This window comes from Ochlerotatus camptorhynchus, unplaced genomic scaffold (genome assembly GCF_037179485.1).
Source record: "Ochlerotatus camptorhynchus isolate MF236.1 unplaced genomic scaffold, CSIRO-AGI_Acam_v1.1 ptg000330l, whole genome shotgun sequence".
Lineage (NCBI taxonomy): Eukaryota > Metazoa > Arthropoda > Insecta > Diptera > Culicidae > Ochlerotatus > Ochlerotatus camptorhynchus.
In genome coordinates this window covers 5,470,089-5,489,712 of record NW_027040818.1, presented here as the reverse complement: position 1 = coordinate 5,489,712, position 19,624 = coordinate 5,470,089, and the positions used below count along the sequence as shown (strand labels likewise).

The window sequence follows — 19,624 nt, the reverse complement described above, 5'->3', positions numbered from 1 at the left end:
ACATCAAAAATCGACCCGGCAAGATGAAATTTGCTGATGTCTATATGTACGTCTATGGACGCGTTTCATCTAGGCAAGCTTTTTTCGAGATGGTTCATCCGATCAATATGGTTGATATCTCGTTTGAAAGACCCCTTTGAGCCATTGATCGATATTGAATTTTTTCTCGATCTGACTTCCGATTTCGGAGATATATAGGGCACAATGATTTTAGTTAACATTTTTTTTAATCAACGGTACGCTTTATCAAAATTAGAACAGTAGAAAGACCTCATCCATATCTACTTGGGAAAAAAATTTCATACCGATCTGACTTCCGGTTCCGGAGATATATAGGGCAGAATGATTTTAGTTAACGATTAAAATCAACGGTACATCCCATCAACGTGAAATTTGCAGCAGTGGAAACATAGAGGTAACTCTAAGACAAAAATGTCCCGAAGAAACGTTATTTCTAAACAATCCAATTTTCAGTAAGATCTACTCATTTCCATTAGAAGTAGCGCTAAACAATATAGAGCAAACTAGATTGTAACTGACAAGATAACAAATAACCTAAAAGGTCGATGTTGTTCATTCGCCATCTTGTCAGTCCCAACTTTGTTTACTCAATTTTTGTGGATATCCTACTCAAATTTGGGTTGTTTAAGAATAGCATGCATCCTGCGCTGTTTTTGCCCATACACCTTTTTGACGTTTAATTATCTTTCTCTATCTAGCACACTTGGAGAACGGACGGTTTGTTTTCCCACTAATTTGTTTCCCTCTTACTCGCGCTCATTCGATTTAAAAGGTACAATAGTGTGCGCCGATTAAACATCAAAAAGCTCTATACATCTAAACATCTATACATCTAAACATCTATACATCTAAAGCGGACCTTACACATGTCAATATATTCACAAGGAGGATAGTGTAACTGGCGCTTTAGACCTTTAGACATCACCCTCATTTTTAAAAATCACTATTAGAACTGATACATCGTGGAACAAATCTGGAAACTCTGACCAAACGGTCCCGTTGACGTAGTCTGCCATAAGCAATGATGCCACTTTTTTTTTTGAATTTCTCGATCAAGTGGTCTATCTGCGTTGATCGATTCTCTTCATCGACTTTCTCTTTTGATAACCATTGCTATGCAAACAGATTTCGCGCTAATTTTACCGCATAGTTTGAAAACGGAGATTTTTATCTAGCGTCCAAAACATCAAATACAACAGGGAAAGGTTTTGCATTAGCATTAGCATTAAGCAAGTTGCACAAATTCGTAGGTGGTATAAGTCCTAGACCATTTTATGTGAGTACTGCCACCTCCGTCCGTTACCGTATTGACCGAGATATGGGATTGATCTCGGCCTCTTAGATGAAAGTAGCAGTATCTACAATAATCGAGAACCGTCCTGGCCACGTCCTTGCAACTGTTGGGGATGGGAAGGATTTTTAGTTGGACACTTACTTAAGAGAGATGCAGAGAACTCTACGACCGCTGATAAGTGTCACAGGAGTTAGGAGGTTTCTTAGTGAGGAGGGTAAGGCCATACGTTCGGTAAACGTTGCTGGCAGATTTACGATATCATATATAAAGTAAATGTGTATGTGTGAGTGTTTTAATAAAAAAAATGGATAGCTTTCACCAATTTTGTGATGTTGAAAAAGCTGCTTCTTGCTCTATTTGAATTCCTTTATGGTAAATTCATGGGATTCCATTGCGTTGGGTTTCTAGCCAGTTTCAAATTTTTTCAGATTTTGCAGACCTGTCTTCGTCATTGGCGATTCTTGAAAACTTTCTGTGTAAAATCGTACTAAACTCCAACCGAAACTACCCGAAACACGAAAAAACGGAACAAAATCAATATATTTGACAAGAGAAAAAAAAATCACGTCTGTCTTCGAACACCGCACACTTCGATCTCTGCAATGTAATCCCACAACAGGGAAAGGTTTTGCAGCTGCGTTATTAACGAAAGAGAAAGTCGATGAAGAGAATCGATCAATGCAGATAGGACCTTTTGAAATGTTTATCTAGATTTAATTCTGTATTCTCGCGTAACATTTGAAAAGGGTCTATCCTCGTTGATCGATTCTTTTCATCGACTTTCTCTTTGATTTACCACGGCAACATAAACAAATTTCTCGCTAAGCTCACAGGACAGTTCGACAGAAGATGATGTTAGCTGTATAGTCGTTATATTCATAGCCTGGCGGAGAGAATCTCGGTAACCAATTGAGCTGTCAAAAAGCTGTTTGACCAATTGATCTGTCAAATCACGACCAACAAAAGAAAAAAGCACATCAGCTATTGCCAACAAAACTTTCCGAACCCGTTTTCTCGTGACTTAAGACACGCCTAGTGCTAGGCCGCACCAGTGCAGAAACTGAGACCAATAAAAATAAAAATATTCATTAAGGCCTCGTATATCAAAAACGAGATTCTACCACCGACGAACCGACGTGACAGCTTATACAAGCTACATTCAAACTTTTGCCCAAGACGCCATATTTAAAATACGTTAAACACTACCGCCATCTACTCATCTGATCGCGTCATATCATGAGCAAGGACACAAACACACGTAGAATTTATATTGCCTTGGTTTTTGTCTCACCTCGTTTGAAAGTTCTGATCGCCCGTTTGGCAGATGGAATCGCTCACATTTGACAAATCGAATTGTGGACAAACGAAATGCACCTGTGGCAAGTCGGTTTGTTGGTGATTATACCATAGAGGTAACTCTAAGACCACTGGGTCCCGAAGAAAATCATTATTATTTTTGGCTCACTCAGTACCAGAACAACGGTCCCAAGCAGTCCCAAGCTATTTCACTCACCCCTGCATGTTCTGCATGAATCCACACACCCCTGATGTTATCTGTCAAACTTTCATAGCGAATCAAAACAAACATAGTGTAGTAATAGAATTTCAACTAGAATAGGGTACGTTAATCGTTTGCTTGGGACCAATAGGCTACTAAAATGGTGAGCCAATTTAAAATCGTTAGTTTTGTATTGATTGTTGATTATACTGTGTAACAAAGGTTCAATTCACCTGCCCGGTGGATCAATATGGGTTTTTAACGATTAAATTGATATTCATTAATTAGTAATCTACTTTGAAAAAGTTTGAAAGTGTAGTTAGAAGCACGTGCCGTAATTGTTTTTAGTACGGTTCCGAGAAGTGAAAGCTAGTGAAAACAGGTATTGAAGGCATAAATTGGCAAAATTTTGGAGGATAAGTATTGCAATATGAATCCTACTTAATCATACAATTTTAACCATTCTTTGAAGGTATGTAATCAGTGATTTACAATTTTTATCTAACACACATATGAATAACACTTTCATTGAATGTTGCATGACGTACCGTTTCACCAGAAGTTAGATTGTTCAATAGCATGCATTTGTCAAAGAATTTTTCATGTTTCTAAGTAGGGAGTCTTCTTCAAGAGAGAGAAATGGCTTACGAGTATTGCAGTTAGAATATTCAATACGAGGTTCAATAGCAGCATCTGTCAAAAAATTGCTCATGTTTTAAAGAAGAAGACATCACCAAGAAAATGAAATCAACTTTGTAAGATAAATTTGCTTGCTTTACTCAGTATGTTACTTTATCGATATTTTGTCCTTTCGACTTTTTGTTCTTTAACCATTTTTCTCAACGCCCATCTGAACAAATTTAGATTCAAACTATTCAAATTTATTAATAAAGAAGGAAACATTTCCATCTTGGAATATATTTAATGAAATTCCGGGTAGTAATACATTCGGGGTACAGTCGAATTTCTCTAGTAGGGCTATCTTTAAGTGGGCTACGTTTTAGTTGGGCTCCCGTTAGTTGGGTTGTAGCCCACCTAAACCAAAGTCAAACGTCATTTATGACAGTGCTGATTCCATTTCGAATGGACATGAATGAACAATTTGGACAATTGCTAAATGATTTTGATAATAATAAATCGGTTTATCCCTCAACCAATTTTTAGTTGACAGCTCAGCCCAACTAACGAAAGCTTTTCACTAAGTGGGCTATGAGTTTAGCCAAACGAACGAAAGTTGACTGTAAACAGAAAAAAAAAGTTGTTGAATATTACATCCAAACTGCTGCAACCAGGTCAATCCATCGGTTGTGTAATATAAAGTTGTAAGATGTACATCGATTTTGCGACCAAAATTACAACCATTGATGTAATATTGTATCTGCTTTTTGCTATTACATCATTATTTCATACATCAGCTTGAATTACATTGATCGATATTACATTTTTTTTTTGCTGTGTACGGAATACGAACCCACCACCTTCGACATGGAAATACCGTCCTTAGGCTATCTAAGGTACAAAATCTGTGCAAGCACAATCAATCATAAGGCAGGGAACATCAAATACATTGATTTCGTGCATTCATTCACATTCATTAATCTCTAACTTTTTTCATCAACAGAATTCCGTAAAATAATGTATAAGGCTTTTATACGATTTGATATAAGGTACAAGTTTTATCAGTAGCGGCGTCAGTGGTGTAGTGGTAAGCGTGATTACCTCTCACCCCAGCAGGCCTTGGTTCGTCCCAGTAAAGCCGTTGGTCCCCGGTTCATGAGTTGATGAGTCGATAGGTAGGGTCCAGGTGTGGGAGCTGCCTCCCTGGCGTCGGTAGCATTGGTGCTCGGCACGGAAAACAAGATCGACGGAAAACAAATCAAGGAAAAAAAAAAGATTTATCAGTAACTCAAATCTGTATCTCTTATGCATAACGAACTAGAGCGGGAAGAACTTGTTATTGTTTTTCAGCGAATGTAATGTAAATTCACTGAAAAACAATGGTGTTCGCTCTGGTTCATCATGCATAAGATAAACAGATTTGAGATAAAAACAACAATTGTAGCTTACATATATTAAAACCTACAAAACATTACATCATATTATCACAAATTATTTTATGGAATTCTGTAAATGAAAAAAGTTAGAGGTAAATGAATGTAAATGAATGCACAAAATGAATGCAAATGCTTTACTATGCCTGTCAAAAGTTATAACTGTTCCATCAGTCCATTTGTTTGACACACCCTAATAAATAAGTTAAATATGACTCAATACACAAGCGGTTGCAATTCTGTTTTTAGCGGTTCTACAATTATCTTGGATCCCAGAATTAAATGTATGTAATTTCAGCTAACCTAGATAGCGCACACTATTTATGATTTTATCTTAGGAAATACGCCAATTCCCAGTTTATACACAGCAAAAAAATAATTTTGATATCACGTCAATGTGGATGCACTACAATCATGTCGAAAATATGGTGTAATATTACTTGCTAAAAAGGACAAAATTATCATTAATACAATGCATGAACTGACATTACGCTGCTTTTACTGCATTTGTTTATTTATGTGGTCATAAAAATTACATGAAATTTTCGACATGATTGTAGTGCATCCACTTTGATGTGATATCAAAAATATTTTTTTGCTGTGTACTTTGTTCAACCATTTTCGTACGTTTAATTGCAAAACCCCAGTTACTTTCTAAATCTAAATTCAAAATTTGAGTTTTCCCTGATCCAAACATGTCTTGTCATCAATAACTCTCCACAAAAAAAAATCAATCCGTTTGTTTTAAATTTTGCTCGATATAATATTTTCATCGTTGATTTATTACCATAATTAATTTGAATCTATTGTTATTAAATACTAATTTTACAATACATCTTCTTGCAATGCACGTACAGATGAGAGATTCCTTAAAATATATTCGCAGTGTTTAATTTTTTATTTTTTTTTATTTTTTACACAGATGAGAACAATACTCCAAACTTAAAGTCACAACTAGTCCCTGTTCCTTCTCTTCTCTCCCTACAGCTCCTCTCAAAGCCTAGAGACCCTTTGCCTTCCACATGGATTGAAAAACTTTCTGTTTTTTTTTTCGATTCCTGACCGACATCTGTGCCGTTCCCGACCGGCAATGCTTCTACTCTATACAGTTTCGGTAGCACAAAATAGGAACAAATGGAAATCAGGGATCAAACAATGGAATCGCTTTGGATTCGGTACCCTTCGAAATGGTACTCGAGCGCCGGAACGGATAGGACTTTACATTCACACCAACCAATCAAGCAACCAACCAGCCAACGGACGCATAGCAGCATACATTCAAATTTCACAGATTTATTACGAAACATCACATCGCTAACGTTTTAATCTTCTCTTTGCTGGAGAAAAAAAAGGAAGTCTATTTGCACGTTCACCTAGCCCTCTATTGTGTTCGCTCATCGGTCATGACAGTTGAAATTGAAGTGGATTACTTTTTTTTGTTTTTCTTTGCACAGAGATAAGCCATTTTGTCATGGTTTGTTCTCGATTGACTATACACCGGTAAAAACTACAATACTAATATTTACAGTTTTTGTTTGCATCGCAGTTCGCCAAACGAGCTTGCTCTCTTTTCCGGAGTAAAAATTGTCGTAACATTTACAGAGTCCAATAAAATGCCTAAGTTTGAACAGTTAGTAACGAATCATTCAAAATTGCAATCTGCTGTTTCTACTTCTACATAAACTCTTCACCGGAGAGATGATAGAGACTGATAGGTATATAGCTGGGAATGAGATGCTCGATTCAAGTGCGTTGTTTCCTCTCAGTGCCTTTAAGAGTATAACGTAAACGTTTGTATAGAAATAAATTAAATTCGAGCTTCAGTCATTGATTTTCGCCTTAATTTCACTCACTTGTTTCGCGTCGGGTTCAGATCCACTCAGGCAACTGTGCTGCGGCTTGTCTGGAAAGTTTTCCTAAAGAATTCAGCGGAATCGGGTTCTAAAATTAACACGGATTACCAGGGAAACGAAATAAATAATGAACAAAGCAACCGTAGAGCCGCATTCTCACAACAAGGAAAGTTAAAACGAAACCCCCGTCGCAAGTGGAAATATTTTCCAAGGCCAACTGAGGCTTGAATTTGGCGAAGAAGCTTCTTCAGGTGAAGAGTACCCAGTCTGAATGAGGAGCTATCGAAACGGGGCGATGATTGATGCTTTTAAGCCTCTTCAGCACAAGAGCGTGAGAGATCTGAACAACTTATCTACAATATCTAATACCTCGGATCACTTTACACGCCGTACTTGATGCCACAGTCCTGATAATAGCCAACGTGTGATCGGTAGTGGCCTAGGTGACTCAGGTTGCCGGCCGTTAGGTGTCCGGCTGCAGCGGCGGCTGCCGCAGCTGCACTGCTCGCTGCCGTTCCAGGAATCACCGGTGGACTGGCCGATGTAATGCTATTGCTGGGGCTGCCCGTATCCATTTGGCAGTTGGTTTGACTATGATCGAACACCATATCTCGGAATCCGGTCGAGGTAGGCGTTGACGTAGGGATGTGAGGAGCGGACGCACTTCCACCGGAGGTGTTCCCAATGGATTCCGGAGGCGTTTCAGGGGTGTACCAACCTCCATGGGGTGGTGGATGATGGGCGGTGCTGTGGTGATGACGTAACTGGCTCGAGGTCGTCACCAGATTTTCTTCGTTGAAGTGATACGGATAGGACGTGTGGTGAAGCCGTGGGTTGTAGACATTCATTAAGGAATCTACCGAGAACCCGTGATCGCTGGCTGACAGGTGATTCATCTGGGTGGCGAGTGTATCGTGGCAGGTGTTGAGGATTGTCGGAGCAAGACCGTCTTTCACCATGCACTGAGTGGCTAGATCTAGTCCCGGTTCCCGCTTGAATTGATGGGAGAGCTGCTTGCCGTCCAGGTGATGGTGGCTAGAGCCCATAATCTTGATTGGTTTGATATCACCCATCTTGTCTTCGAGCATCATAGTTTGCCGCTTAATCATTTCCTCCTTTTCTTTGAGGGCATCCTTTTTCTTGAAGCGTCGTCTGCGTCGGAGGAATGACCCATTATCGAACATATTGTACGAGTCCGGATCCAGCGTCCAGTAGCTTCCTTTACCCGGCTTTTTGTCGTCTCGGGCCACTTTTACAAAACACTCGTTCAGGCTTAGATTGTGCCTAATCGAGTTCTGCCAACCTTGTTTGTTATCCCGGTAGTAGGGAAACCGTTCCATGATGTACTGATAGATTCCATTTAAGGTGACTTTCTTCTCCGGCGACTGCTGGATAGCCATCGCAATTAATGCAATGTAGGAATACGGCGGCTTCACCATTTCCTTATTTTGGTGAGGGGCCGCCAGAGCGTACGCCGATCCTGCATAGGTATATCGCGAGTATTGATCATAGGTGTAGTGATGAGCAGGAGCCATGGCTGCCGTGTTCGTAGGATATCCCGGCTGTGCATGGCCATAGTGCCGCGAGAATGTATTTTGATCCGTAAATAGAGTATGCATCTTCGTTCTTCTCCACTGTAAACACACTCAGTTGCCAAAGAAGTCGCGTGTCTCTGCAGTCCACTAACCACGTTTGTTTTCAATTTAAACAACTGAATTTGTTATTCCGAACAATATTATCTTCCACAACAAATTTGTGCAAATATTTTTTTCGTTAAACTCTTTTTCTCCGCAGGTCGGACGGGTTCACCCGCCGCTCACTGTCACTAATCGTCTTGCTTCCAATAATAATAAAAACCCGGAGCATTTACGAAAAAGGCGAGACGGTCGAAGGTAAATATCACACCGACATTGTTTTCAATCAAAATTTCACTTTATTATCATAAATAACAAAAAACACACATCCACCATCGGTGCGGTACCGACACTAACTGGTGGCTCGTCCCTATGGCCGTGTGGACGTTCCTGGTTCGAAAATTGGGCGCACAAACACACGGCGGCACTGCGAGCGGGCGCGAGTGAGCAAAACTTGCTATTGCAGCGACGGGTTCCAACGATAAAATAACATATCAACACACTCGGACGTCCAAAAATATACAAAAACAGTTGGGACCGATTAGCGTACTAGCAGCGGGACCGACGATGATGATGATTTTTCCTCACTTCTTGCTGCGACGACACTGATTTAACGAAGCGCAGCAACCAGTGAGCAGCAGTAAAAACAGACTTCTACGCATACAAACACCACTACATCCAAGCGTGCCATGGTTACGGCAGCGTGTATCCGCCATCCTGCTCTCTCGCATGTCCAGCCGGTACCTCACCACAAGCAAGACGGCTTCATTCATTCATGCGTTTTTCAGTGGGGGTTGAACGAACGATGATTGCTCGGTTCCGCTTTTGCCATCCTCGTCCTACAACGTCCATTCGCCATTAGTGCAACAAAGATAGCTGACTTTCCTCTACCTGGTAAGCCTGCGCCGGAGTGAGATGCACGGTTAGCCCTGCCCCTTTCGATCCCTTCCGATCGGTGCAATAAACCGAATGAAACGGGAACAATCACTTCCGCAGGTTGACACGCACACTTGGTTCTCCTTCACCGACGATGACGGCGACGACACACAGCAAAATGCAATTTGCTATGGCTACCGAGACAAGATAAACTCCCCCTCGATCCGCGTGCGAAAACTTCATCACTCCGGCGGGACTTTTTTCCACTCTGTATTTATTTTCGCTATAATCACTGAAATAATATTATTTTATTATTCCAACTTTTTTTCTCCCTCTACTACTAGTGGTATCGGTTTGTTTCTTGTCGATGACCGCACACGCACACACTACACACACGATGCGACGACGACGACGACAGCTTCGCATCTGGCAAGGCAAAACGTCCCCTATGGTTTCCGAGGCAACAATGACCTATCCCTCTCCTTCTTCGGCGTACTATGATGACTACCGTACTACTGTGACTGAGATAAATAAAAACAAATATACTGTTTTTTTTTTTCGCGACACAATCGAATACCGAATCGAACGAATACAAATCGCAGCAAGCGATATAAAACCTCCACCGACTCTACCTGAACTCGTCGTCATCACCGGAGAGGCTTGACGAAGAGAGCGGCGAAACCAAAACAAAAATTGTAGGAATTGTTTTAACAAATAAACACGCCATGCTCCGCGCCGCACCTCACTGACCGTTCAGATGATTATAAACGGTGGGCGGAGGCGGAGGCCAATTAAAATACTTTAACAACACATTAGAGTTGACAAACTGATAAATATGTAAACAAACTGTCGTTTATTTATTTACGTTCATCGGCGAGGCGAACGGAGGTGAACGTCAGATTTTTTCCATCGTGTGTTTTTCTTTCCTGCTTTTTATTGCGTAGAAGTGATATTGACAAGTTATCTATACAAATTATTATTTTGAATGCAGCCGGTGCGTTTTTGCCTTCAGTCAGGAACACTTGAGAAAATCTAGCAGAATAATTGATTAGCGATTTGGTATTCGGAGTTTGACCGGCGGGTATAATGGTATTCGGGGGAATGGGTCATACACTGTAATAAACATCATGCCAATCATGAAATGATTGTGTTTTTAAATGATAGCAAAAGCAAATGAAACGGATTCCGTACATCAAATTAAAATCACCCACATTGATTGATTATGGTATTCAAAGGCACTTAACTAAAAAAACAAAATTCGCCGAGTGGGTCATTTCACCGAAGGACATTTTACCGAAGGATATTTCACCGAAGAGCATTTCACCGAAGGGCATTTCGCCGAAAGATATGTCACCGAACGTTATTTTGCTACCAAAAATCCTTCATATCAAGGTAACTTCTTTCGAGATCCAGACATAGTCGAGGTATTTAGCGAAAACCCGAAACTTGATAACTTCAAAAATTATAAGCATATGTAATACCCCGTTCACATTACAGCGTATATCACGTGATATACGCTGTCTTTCAATGAGCACTCATACATCTAGATTTCACTGGAAATCTGGAAACGGATAATGTGTTTGGAATCAAGTCGATAGGTTGTATCGTTGTCGAGAAATTGCTAAAAACGTACCGTATAAATCTCAAAAAACCGTGACAAAAAAAACCGTGTAAAAAAAAGACTTGAACCTGAAAACTCAGCGGTGATTTTTGCGATGTTGAATTTTGGCAGGCAAAATTCGTAGGCATGAGATTTGAGTTTTTGAGTTTTTCCGAACACTGGCCCCAAGAACCGTCTAATGGATCTCGGTGTAATTATAGTTTGTAACCGTTTGGTCACAAATTCATAGGTTTTTGTCATTTATGTTATATATTCAGAACCTTCACGTTTCTTGTGCAAGAACAGCAGTATACCACAGAAGTGATAGGGTTCTGTACCGCTGTGAAAATGTTGTGCCGTTACGTTATGTCCACAATAGAACTACAAACAAACATAGAAAACTAGGATGACGGGATGAAAGAAATTTGGGGAGAAGAACGGCCATTGCCCAAAATCGGGCTCTTTTTTAATATAAGGCGTCCGTGTGCTAAAACGCAATTTAATTAGCTAAGTGCAGTGGTTGGTGTTTTAGACCGTGAACCAGGACACCCCCCCCCCCCCCCTTAGCAGCAGCTAGGTGCGCTAGGGCAAGCTAACGTTCAGGACCTCTTTTTATATTGGACCTTAAAAGGTCATCCGTCAGCACACGGCCGGCTCGAGAAATATTGGAACAGTTTCCGAGCCGAAACACTACTATCTGGCCAAACGTAGGCCATAATCGAAAAATAGTTTTCCCTTCTCGGCTTGACCAAGGTGGCCTTGCCACGGTCAGCCGATCGTGCCAACGAAGGACGACGCCTGCTATCCCATCGTCCAGCAACGCCCGCTGGCCTATCATCCGCTCGCTTCGCCAATCTGGCGAGAGTTCCGGCCGCACAGTAGGACAGGAGTCACTGTGTCGGCCATCCCGATTCACCATCAACGACAGCAGCGGTATGTACCGGTACAGTAAACAACGCGATTTGGCTACACGACACATATTACACGAAATTATGAACACAGAACAACACGCACACAACACAGAAAGTGGCAAATAAACGCATTTAAAGAAAAGTGAAAGTTCTTCGTTTTTGTATCGCGAAACCCTCTGATTACCCGGTAGCTAGCCGACCCTGGGTGTTCCGGAGCTTGCTCTTGTCGCCTGAGTCGACCGGGTGCTGTATGTTTGATCTCCGAGTAGGTAGTTGGTGAATGCTAAGTGCTTGACATCAGTTATAAGATGATCCGTCAATAACGGAGTTGCATCCTCGAGCAGTCAATCATGCTCATGCTCATGCTCATAGTCCAAAGCATGTACACCCTAAACACGAATCAATCCGGATAAACCAAAAGATTTCTAAGAAATGTTCCAAGGAAATTTTATTGAAAATTAAGGAGATAAATTAAAGTAAATTCACGAGAGAATTATTAATAATACAAAGATACATGTAGTGTATTGTAATTTTTAAAGTGTTCTGCACATATTTCCAATACTGCGGAATGAATCAAAAGATTATTGAGGGGAATCCTGAAAATAATCACGAAGATATTTTGGAATTCACATAACGAAAATTCGTGAGACATTTTCGAAGATATTTTGAGATAAGTTCCCAAGAAATAGTTTAGTTAAATCAGACATAGCAAATTTGTCAAGATCCCGTGCACTTAAATTATCATCCAATTGTCGGAAATCGCATAAAGGTTGGAACTGTCAACCGTGATTAAGTGCACACTCATTATGTTATTTTTTTTTTAAATTCAATGACTATAAAATACAGGAAAATTATTTGATGCGAACTGTCGGGCTTTACGTTTCACACCTTCCATCAGATTTTGTACCTTATTTGATGCTGAACGTCAATTTGCTTTGAACTGTTTATATTTTTGAGTCCCAGATTTATTCAACTTTTGCCAAAACTAACCCTAAAGTTCGATGATTCGATTCATAGTCGGACAAATCCATTTTATCGATTACACGCTAACTTGAAAGTACCCATTGATTGAGTATATTGTACTCATTTTTTAAATGTATGCTTAGCTGTCAAAAAATGGGTATTTTTACAAAATGAGAAATGTTTACTTTTTATTAATTTTGAGAAAATCGGCTTGAAATAAAAATGGGTAAAAAAATCATCCATATTTCAATGCAAAAAAGAGACGCCATTTTCGCATATCAGGAGGAAAATTTACCTGGTTGGGAGTTCTCGCGAGTTTTCCAACTATGGAAAGCTAGTTGTTACAAGGTAGGGATTATATAGAAGTGCGACATTCATACAAATTGTTCTAATAATGTGTATCGTTTCAGGTTTGCGGAGATCTTAGAAGAAGTTTCACAAGGAACCGGACCATTCGATAGCAGCATCCATCACGAAGAAGAACATTCATTTGTTGCTGATCATGCTGAGAAAACTGCATGAGCTGCAACCGACACATCGAAATCGTGATTGGATGGTGGAGGCCGTTGTGGGAATGTCCAGCACAACATTTCAATGCATTTTTCAGGGAGAAGCTTCCGCCAGGTGAATTTTTTCAACTACGGTCTTGAGGACGTGGATGGAACTCTGGAGAGGTTTCCCGCCCATTTAGTCATAAATTCATCAAAAAAGTTAAATCTTAATCGTTGATGATCAATATATGTACAATATAAAGAGTTTCAATCCCTTTTAATTTGATTTTTTTTTTTCACAATGTATTTCTTGGTTATATCTCTGATGACAGGGTGCCCCATGAAGCAAAATTTTCAATAAAATGGGTACTTTCTACTCATGTATAGAATAAACATGAAGGGTCAAAATTACCCATTTTTTTAAGTATTCCTTGAATACTAATTAATGAGTAAAGCCGGTTTTACTCATTAAATGAGTTAAGCCACTTTTCTATAAAATTGATGAATTTGTACTCATTAATGGGTACTTTCAAGTTAGCGTGTGTAGTGTATCCGATGTAATCGAGCTTAAATCTCTAAAAACGAATAATACCTTTTTGTATCGTTCACATCTACACGGTAATCGCAAAAAACTCTTTTATGACTATAAAGTACACATTTTTGAATGAAAACGGGACTACCCACAAAATGAGTAAAATTTTACACATTTATGAGTAATTACTAGTACAAAAATGAATAAATTTTATGCATTTATGAGTACCAGATACTCATAAAATGTGTAAAAAATACACACATTTTAGGTGTAGTCCCGTTTTAGCCGAATATGCATACTTTATAGTCAAAATTGAGTCCTTTATAGTCATTTTTGCGTATTTTGCGGTTTCCGTGTATGGCACAGATAGAGCAATGGTATCGTTCACATCTCTGTTTTCGGTTCACATCTCTATAATTGTCATGACAGGTAGCAGTGACAGCCGTTTGTTAATAAAGCAACACAAAAAGGCGAATAAGCTTTTGTAATAAAACTTTTAATGCTCTTTTCTCGCGAATTGTAGCTCAAGTTGCCAAACAACACCATCAGGTAGGGAATATTCTCCTCTATTTAATAGTGGTGTTCAATTGGTTAGGTGAGCTTCGGTTTGCGAGATAAGGTCATTACAATTGGTTTGATCCGCCCTTCTTTATTGTTGGTCAAGCTCGAAAAACTTTGTTCAAAAACAAATCTTGATAGATCTGGAATAAGGGCGTAACAGCTTTTGTAAACAATTACTTTTCTCAATGATTTCTAGGAAATCAAGGCACGCCCACACAAACCAACATAACCATCATGTAAAGGAAGCCTTCCCGAAGGTAATGTTGATTTGCATGGGCCTCTCAATAGAAGTCATTGGTTATAAAAGCTGTTACGCCCTTATTCGAGCTCTATGTAAAAATATTAAAAAAAAAAGAGAAACTGCATTCATTTTTGCCTTGGGTATACGCACTTCGAGATGACGGACTACGACTTGGACCCAGGCGAGTAAGAAAGGTGCCACAGTCGGAAGAAGTGTTAGTTTGTTTACTTAAATGAACCATGCCCATTTTGTTATGGCAAGTTTGCTATAAGAAATGCTCCTCGTGTTTATTAGCGAAATTCACATCAAAGATTGATTAATTGCGTCGGAAATCAGTTTGGCACGGCATTTGTGACCAGCATACACCTTCCGGTCGTACGAAACAGGTCAAAAACAGTTCAAACCCACAGATAAAAATTTTTGTTTTGAATTTCTGTATGGGAAAATAGTGAACTTTTCGTGAACACTAACGGCAAAGAACTCACCAACACTGGAAGACCGTGAGTTCCTGCCCACCTGTCATTTTCCATCTCGGACTTGGACAACCCTGGCATCCGGTGAACATTAGCATCGACGGCATCTATGGTTTGGTCACGTTTGGCCATCACCATTGACTACCGGCATCAATTAGCTCACCAACCCTCCGTGCAGATATTTTCGTTGCTTCCAGACTGGGAACTTGAAGATTGAAGAATTTGAAACAATCACAAAAACTGGTGCTCAGGAAGTGACAGTTCACATCACGCTACACGTTAAAAATAATAGCAGCATCATGCTCGGTAATTCTAACACATTCAAGATTATCTATGAATAGTGGATAAAATCGGATAATTTTTTTCCTTGGTTTGTTTTTCGTCGATCTTGTTTTCCGTGCTGAGCACCAATGCTACCGACGCCAGGGAGGCAGCTCACCTGCTGGGAATGAAGAAAGAATGAGTGCTTGAAGGTTACCAGGCAGAATGCTATTGAGTGAATGTTTTGATCACAAGGTTAATCACAGACAAACAGATTTGACTCCACCATTGAATTTATGTGTCAGTGCATGGTATATAATTGTCATTCAATTAAAAATAGTATCAAGATTAGATTTTTTTCCAATATTGTTTTTTTTTTCAAATTTGAATTCAATCATTTCCGTTTAGCAAGTTTTAAGCACTGCAACATACCTTCGCCTTATACATCATTATTGGAATCCAAATCGTTTTCAAAGCCGTCCTCTTTGGTTGATTTTAAGTTTTACGCGTTTTTAAAAGCACTCACCATCAGTTTGGAAAGCGGCTCGGATAACATCAACCGATTGTCGTAAAGCGTTGTAATTATTCTGAAGAGGAGAAGCATCATCGTGCACGTTTAGATCTAGGCTTGGAGGCAATCCTTCTTGCGGAACTGTTTCCACTTCTTCGAAATATCCCACGCTTTAAAAAACAACCCTAGCAGTAGCTGAATCCCATTGAAATCCATTTTGTATCTACTTAGATACAACTTGACGCATCTGCTGATTGATAGTGGTTGCTTTGTTTTTTCACATACGACGCTTCACTGTGAGCGTATCTGCAGTTTTTGTGTTATCATCAAATTTCAACAGTTAAGTCATGTTGACAATAAAAAGGTGTATCAAAAACATTTTAAAAACAATGAAAGAAGGAAGGAAAGTTCATTAAATATTTTTTCCATAATGCATTACAATTTTAAACCTTGTTTTTAATTAACTCGTAGGAAAAGCATGTATTTTATATTCGGTTAGATGCAAAATATCGATTTGTTTATTTATGCAACTTACGTCCTTTTGAAAAGTTATGCTTGAATAGACTTCTATGGTGTTAACGTACCGCAACAATAGGGCTGTTTCCCCTACCTGTTTTTATTCTGGGTTTACTATAGTCAAAGAGGTGGCAATTTCGTCTACCATCGATCAAGTTATGCCTTTGTTTCTGCACATTTGCAAGGAATTAGTAATTCAAAGGGACATCGTGCCAAAATCTTGCGAATTGGTTGAATTTGCAGGTACAGGTTTGATGACTTACAGTTCCTCTCCCATTGCCCTTTCTTATGTTCTTTAGAGAATGAAGCTGAATGATTGTTGAGAACGATCAGAAAAATTGAAAATGTAAACACACTCTCAAAAATCATTATTACTTTCAGGGTTGCCAAACTCATATCCCATGACATAATAATTAGCACACTTCGATACGTTCGGCAAAGCGGTTGGCACAGCTTTCGGCACAACTTAATCTTTCGACACGGATGAAGATGTATAGTTGAATACCCTTTGGGATTTCGCTTATGTGCGAGTAACATTTTGATACGCTGTTCCTCTTGCTTCGACGCCATTTTGACAACTGAATGGAAAATGGAAAAAACAAAATATAGGCAACATTCCATACGCACAGACCTACAAAATGAGGGGTGTTCAAGTTTTTCAAATGCACGATTAAATAAAACGCTAAATTTGAGTCGACCAATTTTTGACCATTCCTTCATTAGCTTATTGCGTGCTCTCATCTTATTGTTCTAGATGCACTTCCATAGTTATTAATTGAGAGCTTTCGATGCCTGTACTATTTTTGCATTAGTAACATTGTGTGGCAAGTCCAAGTCCACGGAAGTCGACAAACTTCCCAACCCGAAAAATTCCTAGACCGAACTGGGAATCGAACCCAGCCACCTTCAAACTTGTTTTGCAGCTGCGCCTTTAGCGACTGATCTTAGGGAGCCCCCCTGACGAGGCTCGGTAGCTCAGTGGTTACCGTTTCTGCTTACTGAGCAGAAGGTCGGGAGTTCAATCCCAGGCCCGTCCCCTTCCTTGCAATTTTTCACTTTGCCTTATTCTATACCCACTAGATTTTAATGATAACAAATTCTTCTTTAACACCGATCGCATCACTTACCGCAGTGTGGGTCCTGATCTAAAAATAGAAATTGGATGAGTGCGCGCGCGTGTGTGTGTGTGTGTGTGTGTGTGTTTGTGTATTATATTATAATCGCTCTACCAAAAAACGATCCCTGCGTGTGCGTGCAACCTTTCCCCACATCCAACATCCCAGTGATTTCTCGTGGAAGCGCAGAGGATTTCTCGGTTTCCAACACAGCGAGTACCACGTCAACACATTCCTTCCCATTCCCTAGTTGACCTGCATTCGGACACGGCCGGCGCTGGTATTGCTAAATATTAGATCTCCAGTTCTTACACATTGAGGATGAATGTTAGTCCATCATCTGTTGGTTCTCTGTGTAATTGCAGCTGATCTGGTAATAACAGAGCAGCAACCGTGGGCGGTCAAACTGATTTTTTTTTTTGATCTTAGGGAGGCCCCCTGATATAGATATAAAAATATACTTTGAGGTTCCAGCAGAATTCTCGGTTATTTCCCGGTTCTTTTCGATTCCCGGTTCAGTGGCCGTCCTGAAAAATACTGAAAAACTCAACAAAATAAACATGTAAACAAATAAAGTACTGATATAGACAACAATTCTTTAATGACTTAAACGGTTATTTTTGACAGTTCAGAGATTCAGCGATTTCCGAAGTTTTCATTTAAAGTAAAAACTACTGGGTTGTTTACTAAAAACTCAGCTGTTTAAAAACCCAGTAAAATATTACCGTCTTCGGTAATCTAAACTCTGTGTATAGTATAATATTCCTACAAGCATTCATTTCCAAAAACAGCAAAAACTCTTCAACAGTAACATGAGCGACCGAAGCACACCTCCCAAGTAACAACTAAACAGCATTTTGGCTTTCATTCTGATTTATGGTGGTTTTATAATGGCAATAAGCAATCTTGTTTGTTTGAATACAGCATTTAAAAATGCAAAACATTCTTGATTAGTAGTTCAGCTTCGTGCTGTTTTAAAACCCTTTTAAAGCCTGACGAGAAAATCAGAAAGTGTCTGGTTTTAAAAATGAATTTAATACAGCACTCTCTTCTTTTATAAAACTGTTCAATAAATCAATCGGTATTTGTTTTATTGATGTCACGACAAAATACTCCATAAGAGTGTTTTATCAATATAAAAGCAATTATTAAACCGTTCGGTTTCAAACGGGATCAAAAAGCTTATATTGATGCATTTTGGGGTCAATGAAGTGTATCACAAAACCTCCCACTGTTTACAAATAAAACTAAAAAGATGGATCTGCCTAGAGACAGAGAAAAACAACCGAGTGAGGCTTTCAAACGCAGAATCACAAGGAAATGCCAAAGGATAATTGAGTTATAACAACAATCAATACGAAACTAACTATTTTAAATTGGCTAACTACTTGACTAGCCTATTGGTCCCAAGCAAACGATTAACGTACCCCATTCTAGTCGAAATTCTAGTACTACGCAATGTTTGTTTTGATTCGCCATGAAAGTTTGACAGATAAAGTGAGGGGTTATTGGTTTTTCCTATGTTTCGAGGGGTGAATCGATTAGCTTGGGACCGAAGATAGTACCAGAGCTGAGCCAAAAAGTTGAGCACGTTATTTCGGGACCTTCTAGTCTTAGAGTTACCTCTATGGTAATAATTCTAGCAATGCTGTCGACGGAAGAGAAAAGGGATAAAATTCCAGAACTTTCTGGGAGGGCGGCTCCGACAAAATCGGCCAACAACAACAAAGCAGCCGACTGAGAGGAGCGAAGTGAATGCGATTTACGAAGCACTGGAAGCCGTCAAAGTAGACGCCTAAAATTGATGGGAATACACAGCGTTGCGATGATGATCCGAATAGCACCAGTGCCAAACTGGGACTGCGGAAAACTGCTGACAGAAAACTTCAAACGCTGTCCGTCAGCTGGATATTGGGCTGCCTTTCGAACCATAGCAACGATTTCATTCGGCGAAAGGGTTAACTGTTCCAAAAATTCCAAGCAAGCGCACATAAGCTTCATCGTATCATCCGGAAGAAGGAAAACTTTTCGGGAACGATTGAGCTTCCACCTGTTCCAAGTTACGTAGATACACTTCCTGAGGTAACTGTTACCAATAGATGAATTGTCCTTATCAAGGATGTCACGCAACTTGTTGATCCAACTCTGGAGTAGAACATCGTTGCACACAACAAAACTATCGAAAGATAAACAAATGTTGAAGTGGAACTTTTTCCAGGCAA

The 19,624-nt window shown here is 39.7% G+C and overlaps 1 protein-coding gene across 1 annotated transcript; it reads right to left on the bottom strand.

The window, feature by feature from the left end:
• Nucleotides 1-5,951: 5,951 nt before the first annotated feature.
• Nucleotides 5,952-8,936, bottom strand: croc (crocodile). Its single transcript, XM_065230696.1, has one exon. It carries the CDS (start codon nt 8,334-8,336, stop codon nt 7,098-7,100), a length of 1,239 nt encoding a protein of 412 aa, XP_065086768.1. The 5' UTR covers nt 8,337-8,936; the 3' UTR covers nt 5,952-7,097.
• Nucleotides 8,937-19,624: the final 10,688 nt, after the last annotated feature.

Excerpts from the sequence above, each read along its gene's own strand:
- croc (XM_065230696.1), bottom strand. The coding sequence starts at position 8,336 with ATGCATACTCTATTTACGGATCAAAATACATTCTCGCGGCACTATGGC.